General features: G+C 36.8%; 1 protein-coding gene across 1 annotated transcript in view; it reads left to right on the top strand.

Annotated features, from left to right (window-relative positions):
- ZYG11A (zyg-11 family member A, cell cycle regulator) overlaps window positions 1-18,624 on the top strand; it is a 55,227-nt gene that overhangs the window by 33,228 nt on the left and 3,375 nt on the right. The window contains exons 4-11 of the mRNA XM_031465146.2: window positions 2,904-3,044; window positions 4,913-5,089; window positions 7,495-7,559; window positions 8,744-8,843; window positions 8,942-8,995; window positions 12,512-12,673; window positions 12,749-12,793; window positions 16,464-16,658. Coding sequence (XP_031321006.2) covers window positions 2,904-3,044; window positions 4,913-5,089; window positions 7,495-7,559; window positions 8,744-8,843; window positions 8,942-8,995; window positions 12,512-12,673; window positions 12,749-12,793; window positions 16,464-16,658 — 939 coding nt within the window. The remainder of the gene's footprint in view (window positions 1-2,903; window positions 3,045-4,912; window positions 5,090-7,494; window positions 7,560-8,743; window positions 8,844-8,941; window positions 8,996-12,511; window positions 12,674-12,748; window positions 12,794-16,463; window positions 16,659-18,624) is intronic.

The following is an 18,624-nucleotide window of genomic DNA, read 5'->3' as shown; positions in this document are numbered from 1 at the left end:
GCTAAGCATATGCTCTACCACTGAGCTATTACCCACCCCCACTGTCTTCTGACTTCCAAAGCTGATGAGAAATCTGCAGATAATCTTATTGAGGATTCTTTGTATGTGATGATTTGCTTCTCTGTTGCTTCTTTCGAAGGTCTATATTTGACCTTTGAGAATTTGATGATAATGTGTCTTGCTGTGAGTGTTCTTGAGTTCATCTTGCTTGGAGTTCCGTGAGTTCCTTGAAAGTTTGTATTCATGTCTTTCACCAAATTTGGAGACTTTGCATCTATTCCCCACCCCTCCCAATATCCTCTGCCACTTTAATTGTCTTCTGGGACTTCTAAAGTGTATATGTTTATCTGTTTAATGGTATCCCACAGGTTCCTTAGGGTCTGTTAATTTTTTTCAGTCTTTTTGCTTTCTGTTCCTCTGACACAGTTTCCAGCATCCTATCTTCAAGTGTATTGATTCTTTCATCTTCCTGCCCCAACCTGTCTTGAATCCCTTTAGTGATTTTTTTTTAAAATTTCAATTATTGTACTTTTCAGCTTCAGAATTTCCTTTTGATTCTTTTTTAGTTTTTTTAGTCTCCATTGAGTTTTCTCTTGTTAATACATCATTTTCTTGACTTTAACCTACATTTTTCCTTTAGTTCGTAGAACATCTTTAGGTTGGTTGTTTTGAAGTCTGTCTTGTAGACCTGCTATCAGGTCTTTTACAGGGACAGTTTCTTTCGATTTTTCTTTTTTTCCTTTTGAATGGACCATACTTTCTATTTCTTTGTATGCTTTGTGATTTTCTTGTTGAAAACTGGACATATAAAACTAATAATATGGTAACTCTGGAAATCAGATTCTCTCTCTTCCCTAGGGTTTGAAGTTTTTGGTTTTTGGATCTGTGTCAAGAATCAGCCCAAAGTATAAACTGTAAGGCTTTTTAGGTCTTTTTTGAGCCTTTTCCTGGGCATATGCAGTCACTTAGGAATTTTCTTTGTATATACATTTGTTTTGAATGTCTTAGTCATCAACCTCTGTCTCCTAAAAGGGGGAAAAGAAAAACAAAGGGGAGGGGCACTAGCCCTTTAAATCCCCTGGAAGTTACTTTAGCTGATGGGACAGGTGCTTTGAACAGTTGACAAGGGGGTGCAACACAGTGGCTGTCCCCTCTTTGTACCTGTTGTCAGAAGCAGCAATTGGGGATCAGAGCGCAGATCCATGATATTTGAGGACAGAGTCCAGGACTCCCACAAGCTAAGTGTGGGCAGATCTAGGAACACGTACTGGTGGTTGCAGGTAGGAGGGCATGAACAGCTGTTACTGTGGTAAGAGGTGAAATTGATGGAAATGAACCATAGTTTACTGCCCAAACTTTCCTCTGGAAGTTGTAAGTGTGGTTATTAAATCCTTTGTTTACCCTTTTCTTTCCTTATTCTTGAAAATGCTTCTCCACTGTTACATTTCTCTGTATTTTGCTTGTTAAGTCATATGACCATCTAATGCTCTAATTTGTTTGATCTTTTTATGTGGAGTCCCTGAAGATTTTTTTATGTACCTTTAAATTTAATACTTATACTGTGATATGTGTCAGACTTGATCTGGGTCAGTTTTCCCAGATACTTGGTAGGTTCTTTCAGTGTGTTGATTTAGGTCTTTTTTGATTTCTGGAAAGTTTTCCTTGATAGTAGTTTTAAATATTCATTTTCCCACCCAGGAACTTCACGTATATGTGTGTTGGATCTTCTTTGTCTTTTTTCTGTATCAGCACTCAATCTTAGATTTTTTTTTTTTTTACTTCTTTCTTTTAAAAAATTTCCGCCTCTTGTTTCTTGCATTTCTTCCTCTTAATAAAATTTTATTCAACTCTATTCTTCCTTCGATGCTTTGTAACTTGGTTTTGATATGATTTTGTCTTTTTCTTTCCCAAGTTTAATGAACCCTTGTTTCATCTTTTCGTTGGAGGTATTTTTTCATATCCCAAAATGTTTATTAAGAATATTTAATTCACTTTAAAGTGTTACATTTTTCTTCTGATTTGTTGTTGTTTATTGGATGGGTTTTTCTCAGCTTTAAAGTGTGGGTTTGCTTTTTTTTTTTAAAAATTCTTTAACAGTAGCTGTATGTGGAATTGGTTTGAATCTTCTTATTTCTTGGCATTTAATTGACAGGGTTCCTAATTCAAAAGCACTCTTCTGTCAATTTAGTGATGTGATGTTTCTTCAGTGGGTGATAATGTTACTGCTGGTCATGGTAGAGAGGAGAAGGGTTGTTTTTCTTTTCATTTTGTAAGATTCTGAATTTTACTTCTTTATTTTATTCTTTTTCTTCACCACCCAGGAATGCTGAAAACTGGGTCATATCTAGTTTTATATAGGGTACCATTATCCTTCTGACTCAAAGTCTATATATAGACTTTTTGAAATTATTACTTCAGTGGTAGCAAGGGAGAATTATATTAAATAAATAATAACTAAATAAATTAGTACTATAAAAGGTCAACTCCTTTTTTATTTTAGTTATTTTATGTGGGTTTTTCCTGTCTTTATTGTCTAATTTATCCTGTATGAGTATGTAGAAGACATGTACTCATGGTTATTGGTTGCTGAAACATTTATATGCTATTCATTGTTCAGTTGAGGTCTCAGCTGTAATATAGTTGTAGAGAGATGGTATGAATTTTGCCCTACTGCTTTAATTGGTTTGTTACATTTAGCAGCGTCTATCACTTCTCTGGACCCATCTGTAAAGATGAGGTTGAGGAGAACATTTACCTATCAGAATTATGATTGAATGAGATCAACTTTGTAAGGTTCCTGAAACATTTAATCAAATATTTATTGTTTCAAATACTCAAGGTCCCTAAAAGCCTATGCTTGAAGAGGAATGGTGAATCCTATTGGTAACATCTTTGCTTTCCAGGTTGCTGGAGGAGCCAATATGACTCAGATTTCAGAAGCACTGAACCGGTATAGGAATAGGTCATGTTTTATGAAGGAAGCCCTCTACAGGCTCTTCACAGAGACATTTTCAATGCAGGTAACCATGCCTGCTATATTAAAGGTAACTACACCTCAAAAATGTAGTTTTTATTATCACTTTTACTTGGTTCAATTAAAGTTGTTCACCAAACACACTGAATACAGTAACTTATATGCCTTATTCTACTGTGAGTCAAAGTGCCCTCATAGAGAAAGGAAACAATGTTAGATTTAAACTGACAGATTATCTCTTGTTTTGAGCATCAGAATCCATTTGAATCATCAAAATTATTGGATTTGGTCTTAGAAGACGATTATAGAACCATTGCACTATTTTGCCTAAAACAGTACTTAATGTATAAACATCAATTCACTTTGCCCTAAACATTGTTTTTTATTTATTCATTTGTTTACTCTTTAAAAATCTTAAATATAATTTTCTGAAAGAAAACACAACAGTATCTCCAATAAGAATGTAACAAAATAACAATAATTGAAGATAGCCAAATCTATCATTTTAAAATATTTTGTAAATAAAGTAAAATTACCAGTATCAATAGGGCCATATTTTTCTTTGGTTTATAGAAGGATGAATTTATATTAAATGTAATTGGCAGTATTAAGTGGTTTGGGAAAGAAAACTGCAGTTTTTTAAAATTAAATGGAACTAACATAAAAATGAAGAGTCTTAAAGTCACCTTGTCCTTATTATTTGTAATTCTTTGCAGTTCCATAAAAAGAGGGCTATTTCTGCACTCATGGGAGATTAGATATAGTCATACTTAAAAGCAGTATTTTATAAAGGAAACAGCTCTGGATCTTTGTTTCCCATCGGTAATGAGGAGATTAAATTGCATGTTCTAAAATTCCTTTTCATATCTATGATTGTATGATTTTTTTAACTTAAACACCATCATGTTTCTTTTGCTTTCTACATGTTTACATTGCCGATGATGGAGGTCTATTGAAATCCTAAGAGCAGTTGAGCAATATAGAAAAAAGGCATTTTCCATATTAGAAGTATATTCTAGGTCTGATTTCACACTGCTGTCAAAGTGAGGGGCTCTGGTGTCTCAAAACCATGGTTCATGCGTATATCAGCAGACTGGTCTCTGAGGTGAGATGGGACTATTAAATGAAATGGATCACGTCCCTAAATATTAGAGCAGGTGTGGTCTAAGTCTAGTACAACATCTTCATTTTACATTTGTTTCTAGGTTTTACAGTCTGTCTTCTACTTACCTTTCTAATGTTAGGTTTTACCGCTTTTCAAATTCTTCCAGATTCAAATTTCTTCCTCCTTTCTTGGTGGATTCATCCCATCTGTTTGTCCACCCTGTGTTTCTCCTTGTCACATTTCCCTTCCCTAGGAATTCCTTCTCCATTTTACTCCTACCTCTATCTCCTGTCCAAATCCTGAGAACTTGCCTAAATGTGCTTTGTGTGAAGTCTTTGGCTTCTGTATCAGAAATGATTGCTCCCTGCATAGCTATTTGGCATAGTACTTTTTTTATACCTCTTTTATGGTGCTTTTTTTTTTTTATGGTGCTTTTTTTCACGTCCCTAACAATGCTATTTTTTCCATAGCTTATTTCTTTCACAGGGCTTTATGCTAAGGGATAGGGTGTAAGTGATCCATGTTGTGTTCCCTGTAGTGCTTATCAGAATGCCTTAGATAGAGGGAGGCTCAATAAATGATTTTGAAATCACAGATGAGGAAACAGAGGTCCAGAGAAAGGAAGTGACTTGCCTAAAGTCACACAGCTAGTTAATGTCTGCATTTGGATTGGAAGGTATTGCTGATGTCCTAAAAAATAAGTGCTGAGGGTGGGGGATATCTATTAACTTTTTGTCCTGAGGAGCAAATATTTTTGGCAACTAAGACAAAAACAGGAGTGTATAAAGAATGCTAATGTTGTCATATGCCACTAAAAACAAGTTTATCTTCAGCTTGTGGCTATAGGAATGCGGAATCATCCATTGGATTTTCCAGTACAGTTCACAGCCAGTGCTTGCGCCCTCAACTTAACACGCCAGGGCCTGGCCAAGGGGATGCCTGTTCGTCTGCTGTCAGAGGTTACCTGTCTACTTTTCAAGGCTCTGAAAAATTTTCCCCATTACCAGCAGGTAATTTGAATTGAATATTTGTGCTTCTTACTTCAGGACAAATATATGAAAAGTAGGTATTATTTAGTTCTGATTTTTCATCCTATCCAAGAGAAAGAGAGAGACTAGAAAAGGAATTCATATTTGTTACAGAAAAAATAAGAAATAAAATATATATAAGAATTAGGGTTAACCTACTTCAAAAAGACACCTGCACCCCAGTGTTCATAGCAGCACTATTTACAATAGCCAAGACATGGAAACAGCCTAAATGTCAATCAACAGATGATTGGATAAAGAAGATGTGGTATATTTATACAATGGAATACTATTCAGCCATAAAAAGACAACATAATGCCATTTGCAGCAACATGGATGTTCCTGGAGAATGTCATTCTAAGTGAAGTAAGCCAGAAAGAGAAAGAAAAATACCATATGAGATTGCTCATATATAGAATCTAAAAAAAAAAAAAAAAAAGAACATAAATACAAAACAGAAAGAGACTCAGACATAGAATACAAACTTGTGGTTGCCAAGGGGGAGAGGGGGTGGGAAGGAATAGACTGGGACTTCAAAATTTGTAGATACTGACAGGCATATGTAGAAAAGACAAACAAGATTATACTGTATAGCACAGGGAAATATATACAAGATCTTGTGGTAGCTCACAGCGAAAAAAATGTGACAATGAATATATGTATGTTCATGTATAACTGAAAAATTGTGCTCTACACTGGAATTTGACACAACATTGTAAAATGACTATAACTCAATAAAAAATGTTAAAAAAAAAGGAAAAGAAATAAATTAGAATTCATCAAAATTAAAAGCTTCTGCTCAAACATACACACAGACATTAAAAAATGAAAAGGTAAGCCAGGGGCTGGGGAAAATGTTTATTTCATAAATATGACAGAGGACTTTTACCCAGAATATAAAGAATTCTTAACTCAGTAGCATAAGACAAAAATGCCAGTTTTTTAAAAAAGCAAAAGATTTGAACAGATACTTCACCAAAGATATGCAGATGACAAATGAGCACATGAAAAGATACTCAGTGTCTTTGTTTATCAGGGAGATGCAAATTAAAGGCATACTTGGATACCACTGCACACCTAGATACCACTACGTACCCCCTAGATTGGTTGAAATTTTTAAAATGGCAATATCAAGTATTGACAAGGGTGTAGATCAACTGAAGTTCTCATGTGTTGATGTTAACAGTGTAAAATGATACAACCACCAGTTCAGCAGTCTGATAATTTCTTTAAAAGTTGGACATACAGCTTTCATATTACCCAGTCATTTCACTCCTGGAGAAGTGAAATCATGTAACCATATTAAGACTTATACACAAATGTTCATAATATCTTTATTCATAGCCTCCCTGATCTGAAAACTTCCCAAATGTCCAGCAACAGATGAACAAATTGTTTTATATTCATATAAGAAAATGCTTCTTGGTGATAAGAAGGAATGAAGTACTGATACGTGCAACATGGATGAATCTCAAAAACATTATATGCTAAGCAAAATAAGCCAGACATAAAAGAGTAGATACTGTATAATTTTATTTCTGTGAAACCTTAGAAAAGAGTAATCTATAATGCTGTAGTTTTCTTGAGCTGGGATTTGCAAGGTTGGGATTGATTGGAAGAGGGAACAGTGGAACTGTTTCCTCTGTTAAAAGAATCTGTATTTCCACTTTCTCTTGAAAAGTTGGATAATCCTTCTCAATTAAATCTTAATTCCTGCATGGCAATCATCATTTGGAGTTGAGTAACAGCCGCCCCTGTAAAAGGCCATAAATTCTCCAGTTTGTGGCAATTCCTACCACTGCCCCATTGTTTTACACTCAGCCTTCTTCACTTGTTTATGTTACTGCTTAGTTTTTATTGGCATTTCAGATTTGCTACCCCTGCCTCAAACACTATACTGCTGTCATACTGGCCTACTCATGGCATTTCGAAGAGAAGTTACATTTTTCTATTCCTATGCCTTTCCCAGGAGGCCTTTTCTCTTTGTTTCCTACGTGTAAAGGCCTAGTTCACCCCCTAGCAATCGTAGCTAGAAAGTAGAAGCTGTATCACAAAGTTAGCTATTAGTTCTAGGAAGGACATTTGTCTTTCAGTAGATGGGCAAGGCTTCTGGTAATTAATTTGGACTGACACACAGGCAGGCAGCGTTCCAGGGGTTAAGGGGTAAGGTAGACTGTCTCTTTGCCAAAAAAAGAAAAAGATTGTTCTTTAGGCAAAGGTGAATGTTACAGAGTTTAATAAGATTAAATGAAGAACTTGGAGAGGGTCAGGTACACATTGAGCTCTCAATAAGAAAAGCTTATTGATAGCACCTTCCAAATGCTTAAAACCTTTGTTTAGAATGAGTATACATTTGCTCAGAATTGTTTTCCTTTATTTCCTTAAAGTTACAGAAGAACTGTCTTCTCTCCTTAACCAATTCCAGGATTCTTGTGGATGTTCCATTTGACAGGCAAGTATAAAATTTAACTATCTGATTTTGGGGTGTTGATCACTGTTACTCTGAGCATTGTTGTCTTTTGGTTATTAGCCTAGCAAGAGTCTAATTAAGACTGGGATAAGGTGTTTAGGGAGAATGTTCTGTTGAGCTTCTTCCAAGAAGTGTTTAGAAGTACTGTACTTACAAATGTCTACCAAGTGTAATTCCATTTCAGGTCAGTGGGGGTGGGAGGAACATGGGCTCCAGAGAGTCAAACATCGAATCAAGTTCTAGCTGTTCCATTATCTTTGCATTAGTTTCCTCATCTGCAAAATAGTAACTCTTAATGAAGATTGGATATGATAATGTTTATAAGGTACTTGTCACAGTGCCTAGCTTAGACCTATAAGCTGTTCTAAATATTAGCTATTCTTTTTATTATTATTTTACTGATAGTAATTTTAAAAATCATCATCATAGACTCCAGAGTGATTCCTCTTGAGGCTGTTGTAATCTCTCAGATTTGTGAGTTCAAAAACATAGTTGCTGCCAACAGGAAAATTAAGCACAGTTTGACATGAACAAAGCCTATATCATTTGTGGATGCAGGGTTGTAGGCTAAGCCATTCTCAAATCTAATTAAAGTGTGTACTTAAAATGGGAATTGACTTTTAAAAATAGAGTAGGGAAAGTGGTCTTCCTCATTTAAAAAAAAAAAAAAGAAATCTGTATTTCCCCTTTCTCTTGATGAATTGGAAGATCTTTCTCAAGTCAGTCTTCATTCCTGTATGGCAATCACCAGTTGGAGCTGAGGAACAACTGCGCCTATAAAAGGGCATGAGTTCTGTCTGCTTAGTGATTTGTTTCCTGTGGCATTTTAGCAATATCTACAATTCAGATTATCAGTTATTACCTCTTGAGGAACTTATTTCCTTTTTCAGTCCCATCATAGTAGAAATCAAATGCTAAAAAATAAATCTTTCTTGAATCTGTCCATCTTTCTTTAAATCTAGGGCATTTTGCTCACATTCTTTTTTGCACATTGTCCTTTTCCTCTTCTGATCTTTTTACCAAGTGCTCTTGATTTTCATAGCTGAGGCTTTAGAAGTCCAAGACTATTTTTTGTTAAACAGGATTTATTGGGGAGGCTAAATGATTTCTTCACTTCGCACATACAGGGTCACAAGCTTTACTGTGAGAAAAATACTGTTTTTTAGGTTTGATGCTGCCAAGTTTGTTATGAGATGGCTCTGTAAGCATGAAAACCCCAAGATGCAAACAATGGCAGTAAGCATCACCTCAATTCTAGCCTTGCAGGTATGTGATTGCTCAAGGCAAAATTTCTTTATCCCTAGTCTTGTTGGAGCTTTGATGTAAGTCTAACATTTCACTTTTGACTTTCTGTTTGCTTATAGCTCTCACCTGAGCAAACTGCACAACTTAAAGAAGAGCTCTTCATGGCAGTTAAGGTAGATTAATTGTCACTTTTATAACATCTTTTTTCCCAGTACAAGTAATTTATGAACATAGTTTAAAAAATTTAAATCATTCCGAAAGGCCTGTAAAATGAATTAAAACTATTTCTTCTGGTATTTCTAAATAAAATGCTTATAACTGAAGTTACATGATTTATCAGTTTTAGATGTGATGTAGTGATTCTGCTGCTATGGTAAATAAAAATTTAGCGTTCTTACATATATCTCTACAAATCACTTCCTTTCCCAACCTCTAGTAAGTTTATATTACAGTTTTTAATAAGTCAGTATTTACATTATGATTATGCTAACACTGATCATGAAAAATGTACACCATTGTTTTATTTTGCACTTCTCTTATTCTGAGATGAGAGTTGAGCCTTTTTTTTTTTTTTTTTTTTTTTTAAGAACCATTTATAATTCCTGAACTGTCCATTCATGGGCTTTAGTTTTTCTTTTGTGTTGCTGGCTTTTTTCTCAAAGGATTTCTTTATATGTATAAGATGCATATATTTTTCCCCAGTTGGCTATTTGTCTGTTTTTACTTATTTTATGGTATATTTTACTATGCTGTAATGTTTTACTTTTTATGTTGTCAAATTTATTCTTTTCATCTGTGACTGGGATTGATTGCACACTATCTATGAGTTATTTAGTTTTCCCTTATTCCACGGAGTATTTTTCAATCTATGGTTTATTTTTTCTTTCTTTTAACATGTAAATATTTTTTCTTCTCAGTGTCTGCCCAGTTGCCTCTCTAACCTTTATTGAATAATTCATCTTTTCTCCACTGTCACGCAGTGCCACCTTTATCATATATTAAATTCTCATGTATATTTGCATCTATTTCTGGACTTTATTCTGTTTGGTTAATTCATATATGTATTTATGTGCTGTTGTGCTGTTTATTTACTAGCATTATAAATCCTTTAAGAGTTAAGATCTTTCCATGTGTTTCTTTCAGTTATCCTTATCTTTTTTTCTATATGAACACCAGTATCCGCTTATCTATTTCCAAAAAGCCCTGTTTTCTTTGGGATTGTGTTTAAGTTTATAGATTGACTTTGAAGAATTGACATCTCTCTCATAATGATTCTTTCTGAGAATATGTATATTATTCCGTTTAGTCAGTCTTGCATGTCCTCCAGAAGTGTGTGGATGTTTTCTTCATGTTGATACTGTGTATTTCTTACATTTATTCCTACAGCTTTCACCTGTTGCACTGCTGTTAAAAGTGGGATCTTTTGAATATTTGGTAGCTAGCCGGTAGGTTTGGGGATAAAGCAAAACAAATAAGAAAACAAATAAGAAAACCAGTAGAGAGTGGAGTCTTAGAATCCAAGAAAAACACTTCAAGAAAAATTGAGCAATTATGTCAAGTGCTATTTAGTGATTGAGTGAGATGAGGACAGAGAGTTGACCATTGGATTTGGCAGGATGGAAACCATTAGTTATCTTGCTTACATTATTTTAGTCGGGTAGTGGGACAAAACCTGATTGGCAATATATAATGATGAGCAAATGGGAGGTGAGAAATGCAGACAACTTTTGGACATATTGTAATGAGAAAGCAGAGAAATAAAGATAGCTATATGGGGCTAGTAGTTTTTTCCCCTAAGATTAAGATGTATTTTATACCTATGAGAGTAAGTCTGAAAAGAGGAAAATTGATGACTTAGGCAAGACAAAGGGAAATGATTTTGATGCCAAATTTTTATGTGTGTGTAGGAATTGTATATAGAGCAGACGTAAACATACTGGCTTTAGATTGGAGCAGAAAGGAAGACAGAGTACAATGAGCACATTGATGCAACTGCAAGTAGGGTGGTAGATTTTGTTAGGAAGAATAGCAGTAGTTCTCAGTGAAAAATTCGATGAAGTAATCAAATGAGAGGAGTAAAAAAGATGGCAATTAAAGTTTGAGGAGTGTGAATTATGAAATAGTAGCCTTTGGAGCAAATTCATTGAGAAATATACTAGGATTGAATGCCATTTTGAAAATTTTTGACAGATATTTAAAGTGAAACTCAAGCACAATATTTTTCAGTATTCAGATATTTGGGAGTGGGGTATGACTGAAGTAGGGTTTAACTAAGGTAGGAGTTTTGACAAGATGATGTGATGGAAGAACACTGAAGTTATTGGGAATACTAACAATATAAATAGAGATAGAGAGATAGACATACTGATAGAGAGCAAGTACTTAAAGTAACACGGAGGGAAGGATAGTGCTCTAGTTCTGGGAGAAACAGTTTTAGGTAGTGGTACCAAAAGTTCAGTCTTTAGATGAAAACAATCTAGGTTCAGCCAATAACTAGCCATAGACTTTAGATAATTTACTTATTTCCTCTCTGCCTCAGATTCTTCATCTGAAAATCTGGCACCTGACGTAAGAGGAATATTTTGCAGTTATTTTGAGTATCATTAAGATCAAATATGTAAAGTGTCTTCCCATGGGCCTGACCATAGCTGTCATTACTTTCAGGGCCAGCTTTACTTCCCCTGCTCCCTCCCTTGCCTTGCTTCCACTCACCCTGTTGGCTGTGTAGGTGATTGTTACGGTGTTGTGTGCACTCTCATATTCTTCTTTTGGCTCTCACAGCTTTATTTTTGTGAATTCTCTTGACATATTCTCTCCTGGTTGGGTAAAATATTTGAGGTGGTCTCATTCCTTCTGAAAACAGACATAGTCTGATTTGCTTAGTGTTGTTATATTTTATGTATCTTTTTGTTAGCTAGTTAAGTGGAAATGGCTATCTTTTTCCTTTCATGTGGCCGTCTAATATGCTTGAAAGAAAGCATGAATACTAGCTTAACTTGTGTCTGGAAATATTCTGATCTGAAATGGTATGTTGGAATCTGTGTTAAAGTAAGTCAGTTGTTTCCTCAAGCTATAGTGCTAGTGTTGTCCTCTCATCATACTGACCTGTTCAGTGGCGTAGAACATCAGACTTTTTGGGGTTTTTTTTGCCTAGAATATCCTCCCCCTTTTCATTCCCCGTATCCCCATTCCTTGCTTAGCTGGCTTATCTTCTTTTTCTTCTGATCTCAGTTTACATATTGCCTTTGTATGGAGGCTTCTGTCGCCCACCTTTTCTAAAGAAAATTCTTAGATTTTTATGTATTTCCTTCAGAGCATTTACCAAAACTTAAAATTCTTTTATTTAGCTGAGAAAAATCCACTTTTTTTTTTAATCCATCTCTGTTACCTGAATAAGTGCCTGACTCCAGAAAGTGTTGACTAAACATTCTCAATAAATGAATGGAGTAGGTAATATGTATGAGCTTCGGTGCTTATTAAACTTTAATTTTTTCCTTTTGATTCTCATAAAAAACCCTAGAAAATAGGAGTAACTCATAGAGAGAAAGTGGGTCACAAAGCTATTACATGTTAGCACTTGGGTGTAGAACCTAGGTTTGGTTCTAAAGCTTTCCTTAACTATTGCTTTCCTTTTACTGGAATTGAGTCAGTCATTAGGGCATCTAACTCCCTGTCTCTTTGGTTTTTAGGAACTTCTAGCAATAGTAAAACAAAAGACTACTGAGCATTTAGATGATGTCACCTTCTTGTTTACTTTGAAAGCACTTTGGAATCTTACAGATGAGTCTCCAGCTGCCTGCAAGCACTTTATTGAAAATCAAGGATTGACAATCTTCATCCAAGTCTTGGAGGTGGGAAGACAGGATTGAATTTATGTGTAAAGTTCTTTTCTTCATGATAAAGTAACCTGTATATTCTTTCCACAGACGTTTTCAGAGTCAACAATACAAAGCAAAGTACTTGGTCTTTTGGTAAGGTGAATTGTTTTGAGTTAATACTAATTATTTACAAAAATAAGAGAACTAACACTTGTGTAGTACCTACTATATGCTAGGCACTTTTATAAGCAGTTTATATGCATTAACTTGTTTAATCTTCACACTAGCCTTATAAAATAAATACCATTATATGTGAGTCATCTATTGTAAACAAACTACAGCTTAAAACAACAGCCATTTTATTTGTTTATAAATCTGTGGGTCAACAGTTTGAACTCAGCTCATCTGAACAGTTCTGCTGTTCTCATGTGGAATTACTCATGTAGCTGCTGTCATCTGGTGGCTCAGCTAGGGCTAGATGCTCTAGGATGGCCTGACTCTTCTCTGACCATTGGTGCAGATTGTTAGCTGGGCCTCGTGTCTCCATGGGCTTCTTCACTTAGCAGTTTCAGGGCAGCGATAGAAGACAAGTCTCACTGTACAAGTCCTTCTTAAATGTCTGCTTATGTCACATTTTCTAATGTCTCATTGGTCAAAGCAGATTACATGTTCTGGGGTGTTTCCAACAACCACTTCTCAAACTCTGACACCAACTGGGTATCCTGCAGTTCAATTCAGTTCAGTTCTGCCACTGGCTAAACAGAGTTAGCATCAGATCCCACAAGTTAAAAGGCTCCGTCCCACAAGTCTCCCTCCACTTTGGCTGCCAACCATTAACAGGGTGAACCCTACTGCTGACTGACTGACTATAAATTGGGGTTTTCCACGACCGCCTTCTCAGGTTGGTAATTTGCTAGAATGAATGCTCACAGAAATTGGGACGGCACTTTCCCTGCTAATAACAATTTATTGTAAGATACAACACAGAAACAGTCAGATGGAAGAGATATGAAGGGCAAGGAAGGAAGGATGTGTGCAGAGCTTCCATGCCCTCTCTGGGTACACCACCCTCCCAGCACCTCGGTGTGTTCACCAACCCAGAAGTTCTTCAAACCCCATTGTTTAGGGGTTTTTATGAGGGCCTCATCACATAGGCATGCTTGATTATTAATTTAGTCTTCAACCTCTCTCCTCTCCCCCTGAGGTTGTGGGGTAGGGCTGAAAGTTCCAGGCTTCTAATCAAGGTTTGGTCTTTCTGGCATCCAGCCCCCATTTGGAAGCTATCTGGTTGCCTGCTCAGAGTTACCTCATTAGAACAAAGATGCTCCTATCACTCCAGAAATTCCAAGGAATTTTAAGAGCTCTGTGTCAGGAACTAGGGACAAAAACCAAGTATGTATTTCTTATGCCTATGGATAGGCCCAGATTAAAGGAGGAGGCTGCCCCTTGATGGGAGGGGGAGCAAAATCACATTGCTAAAGGGCATATATACAGGGATAGGAAGAGCTGCATTATGTTCTGTATTCACCCATACATCATAACATTTTATAGATACTTAAGGCAGAGAGTGGCCCTTACCCTATGTTACATAGGTAGTAAGAGACAGTCAGAACTCAAATTCAGGCAGTCTGGCTCCAGACCCTCTAATATTAGCCACTTTACTATACTTCTTTAAGAAGGCAGTTGATTTTTTTAGAAATACTTTTGTTTATACTTTTATATTTCCTCTCTATTAAAATATCTCTTATTGAGAAATTTCTTTGTTTCCTAAAGATAAAGGTGAAGATTTACAGAAAGTAATGAAGACATACTGTAAGCCCCTGCAGTTTGCTAGGCTGGTGTTGTGGATGACACAGATAAGTGAAATATATCAAGCTGGTGGTACTTCTAATGTTGGGGAGGTGGTGTTAGACTCTTATACAGATAGCTGTCTAATTTACAACCGACTACAGTAAGTGCTAGAAAGGAGGCACCAAGTCTCATGAGAGCGTTTGATTCTAGATCATGAACTCCTTGAAAGCAGGGACTGTGTTTTTCCCTTTGTATCCCTAGCACATACAGGACTAGGAACAGAGTAGATGTGGAAGACTTCACAGAGAGGAATACACAGTTAACACTGGAAACCTGAAAGGTACAGAAGAGTAGAAGGAAGGGACAAAGGTCATTTTTGGCTAGGGAGGAATGAGAAGATGTAATCTTTTGGGGGACACTGTAATGCAGAATATCTGGGATTTGGGGAGAAGGTGGGAAGAAGAAAAGCAATGGGAAATCAGGCCAGAAAGGTGGATTAAAGCATCATATATCCTATACAATGCTAGGTATCCTACTAGTAGCTGACCTGAGAGTGCTTTTTTACTTTTTGTCTTTTTGAGAGCCTCTCAGAATGCAGAGGGTTAGTGAGGTTGTCCATTTTCCTTCCTTTTTCTGAATGAAGACCCACATTCTGCTGTAGCTCCCATCTTCTCAACAGTTATGCTAAGGATGCTATCAAGCATCTCATTTCTTCTTGTTTGGGGCTACCATCTGATAGACTTAATGCTGAAGTCATGCTGTTGACAGAGTATATAGCTGGCCTCGGGAAGAAGGGCAGGGGATCTAAAAACATTGCAGTTTCTGTTGAAATCATTCTATTGACAGGAAGAATATAGCTGGTCTTGGGGAAAACAAGGGGAAGATACCATCCAGAACAGGACAGTTTTCAGCATAGGGCCATGTGCCCTTTTCAACAGACTAGTCTGTTGGTTATACTTTTCTGAAAGCAGTTTCAGAAGAAGCAGTAAAACTGCTGTGTCCACTTTGACTGCGTTTCCCCTCTAAACCTTTTTTTTCTCCTCTGTGTAGTGGACAGACCCTAAGGCGACCCCCAGTGATTGCAATTTCTTGGTGTTCATGTCTTTCTGTAACCCCTTGCCTCGAATGTGGGCAGGACCTGTGACTTGCTTTTAATTAATAGAATATAGCAAAGATATCATTCCTGTGATTATGTTACAATATATAGAAAATCCACCTTGCTAGCAGACACTCTAGAGAAGTAAGTGATCAGAGAAGGGACCACATGGCAGGAAATTATGGGCAGCTTTTAGGAGCTGAGGGTGGCCTCCAGCAAGAACTTGAAACTATTCCTGTAGTCACAGGAAATGAATTCTGCTAACAGTCTGAGTGAGTTCGGAGGTAGTCCCCCGACTCCACCAGTGGAGCCTCCAGATGAGAATGCAGCCCAGCCAGCACTTTGATTGAAGGCTTATGAGACCCAGGTTAATAGGGCCTGGACTCCTGACCCACGGAAACTGTGAGATGAAAAATGTGTGTTGTTTCAAGCTACCGAGTTTGTGATAATTTGTTACACAGCATAGAAAACTAATACAATATATAAAATAAAGTACTATCTGCCTTTCATTGTTACTATTAAACTTAACACTAATGTGGCATATAGTTGGCCCCAGGAGCAATAAGTTTTTGAGTCAGACCTGGATTTGTATTCCAGTTCAACCAGTTACTAGCCGTGTGAACCTGACAAGTTAGTCTTGCTGAGAGTCAAATTTCTTTGTAGAACTATTTTAAAGGTTAAATGACATAAGGCAGATAATAAGACATTTTGGTCTGTCTAGTGCAGTGCCTGGCACTTAGTAAGTGCTTAGCGATTGTTATTACTGATTGTCCTCATCATCAGGGGGGTGGGATTGTAGATGTTAGGCTAAACTGTGAGGGAGGAGAATGGGACTGTTTTTGTATGTATCTGAGCAGTAGGAGAGGAGGGGGAACCAATTCCTGATTCTCCCTTCCTCTCTTGTCCTTGGTACTCTCTGCCCCATCTCGCCTGTAGAACAACATAGCTGAAGTCAGAGAACTCTCTTCCAAGTTGATGACTGAAGATGTGGTGAAGCATATCAGCAGCTTGCTCCATAGCAAGGAATTAGAAGTCAGCTATTTTGCTGCAGGCATCATAGCTCACCTGACATCTGACAAACAGCCCTGGATATCCCATGACCTTCAGAGGAGTGCTCTTCTCCAGGATCTGGTATAAGAACCATTCCTTTTTACAAAATCCAAAGTCATCTCTTCTTGCAGAGAACTTATTCTGGATCATAAGAGTTTTTGAAATATGTGTTCATTGTAGAAAACAGGAAAGATTAGAAAAGTATTAAGAAGACATTGTAAATCACCCACACCCTACCACCCGAAGCTAATCTCTATTGACACTTTGTTGCATTCCTTCTGATATTTTTTCTTTTATAAAAGTTATACATGCAAACAATTGTATATGGCTTATTAAAGCTCTCTTTCCTACTTTGTTCTTTTTTAAGTGATTTCTTCTAGTATTTACTTCCATATCTCTACTTTTTGACTTTGCAATTTTAGGCAGTATCTCTCAACTTGTTTTCCCCCTTTCTCCCTGTCCCTGTGCACACTCTTTCCTGTATTCCAAGTATACATCTCCTTTCAGTACATTCAAACACATTCTGTCCGCTTTAGCTTCTCAGAGATGTCTTTCCAAAGCCTTCTGTCTTTCTGCCATCTGATCAATGTTTTTGTGTATCTGCTAGACCGCTATCATCCCAGATATTCCTTTCTGTCATCCTGGAGATTCTCTTTGCTCTCTTGTGCTGAATTCCCCATTTCTTGGATTGCATACCTTCCTGTTTTTTTGTTTGTTTGTTTGTTTGTTTGTTTTTTTGGTGTACTCCCTCATTCTGTTGGATCACATTCTCCAGTAGCTTCCTAAGAGATATATAAAAGAGAAAATTTGAAACCTTTTATGTTTGAAAAGGCCTTGTTTTACTTTCACATTTAGTTGATGAATGGCTGGGTGTAGAATTTTAGTTCTGAAATAATTTCCGTTCACAACTTTTAAGGCATTGCTCCACTGTTGAGAAGTCCTCTGCCATTTTTCTTTGGAAGCCTTAAGATCTTTTTCTTCAGTGTTTGGAAATCACAGTGATGTGCTCTGATATGGGTTTATTTTCATCTGTTACATTGGCCTTACTGCTCTGGAAGGTCATTTCCTTCAGTTCTGGGAAATTCCTTTGCCTCTCTCATCTCCATCCCTCTATCTTCCTCATCTCTTTCCTCTTTTCGTTCCTCTTTCCCTGCTTTCCTCCCTTCCTTAATTCCATCATCCTTTCCTTCTCCTCTCACTCCTCTTCCTCCCCTTTTTTAACTATATGGTGATCCTCAGTTGTCCATTCCTATCTAATAGTGGGGCTCTTTGGAAGGTGTGTACAGGTGGATGGAACTTGTCAACTGTGGGCTTCACTATAGAATGATCTGAATTAGTTGTGTATCAATGTCAGTGTCATTAGATATTTTGTCCTGAACTGGTTGGAATTTACCTGAAGAAGAATCTTCTATTCTCCTGATTGAAAATTATAAGCTTGGCTGCCAGCAATCTGAACACCCACTAGAGGAAGAGAGTTGGGGACAGGGGATCCTTAGCATTTATGTTTGGATTTTACTTTAGCCCCCTGTTCTTGTCATTTGCTTATGGGGTTGCCCAGTCCAGAAATTTTTGTTAGGGGTTGTAGAGGAGATCTGGGAGTCTCAGTCCTTTGGTGCTTCAACCAGTCCTCCTATTTTCAATCCCATGTCTTATCTCACTTCCTAAAGCAACTGGTGTGCCAAATTTTTAACTCTCTTGAGGGTTCTGTTCAGAATGGTTTATTTTTAACCTTCCCCATACTAGATCTATTAATTCAGTTACCATTTTCCTTCTGCTTTGTTCTGTGTGTGTTTGCTTTCTTTTATTTTAAACAATACGTACTATTCTCTTCATAGGATTTAGGGAAGGAATGGATGCATTCGCAGTCTTCTATCTTAAAACAAGCCCCCTTTTATTGCATTGTTTTCCACATGACTTTGTTCATATTCTACGTATAAAATGGTTAATCTCATTGATATTTTGTCAGGTTAGGTATACCTAAATTTGAGTAATCAATCCTGTGTTTTGACATGTAACAGCCTATTATGACCCTTTAGAAATGATGGAA

This window comes from Camelus dromedarius, chromosome 14 (assembly GCF_036321535.1).
Source record: "Camelus dromedarius isolate mCamDro1 chromosome 14, mCamDro1.pat, whole genome shotgun sequence".
NCBI lineage: Eukaryota > Metazoa > Chordata > Mammalia > Artiodactyla > Camelidae > Camelus > Camelus dromedarius.
Note: the sequence above shows the minus strand (reverse complement) of the source record. Positions and strands in the feature narration are given on the sequence as shown.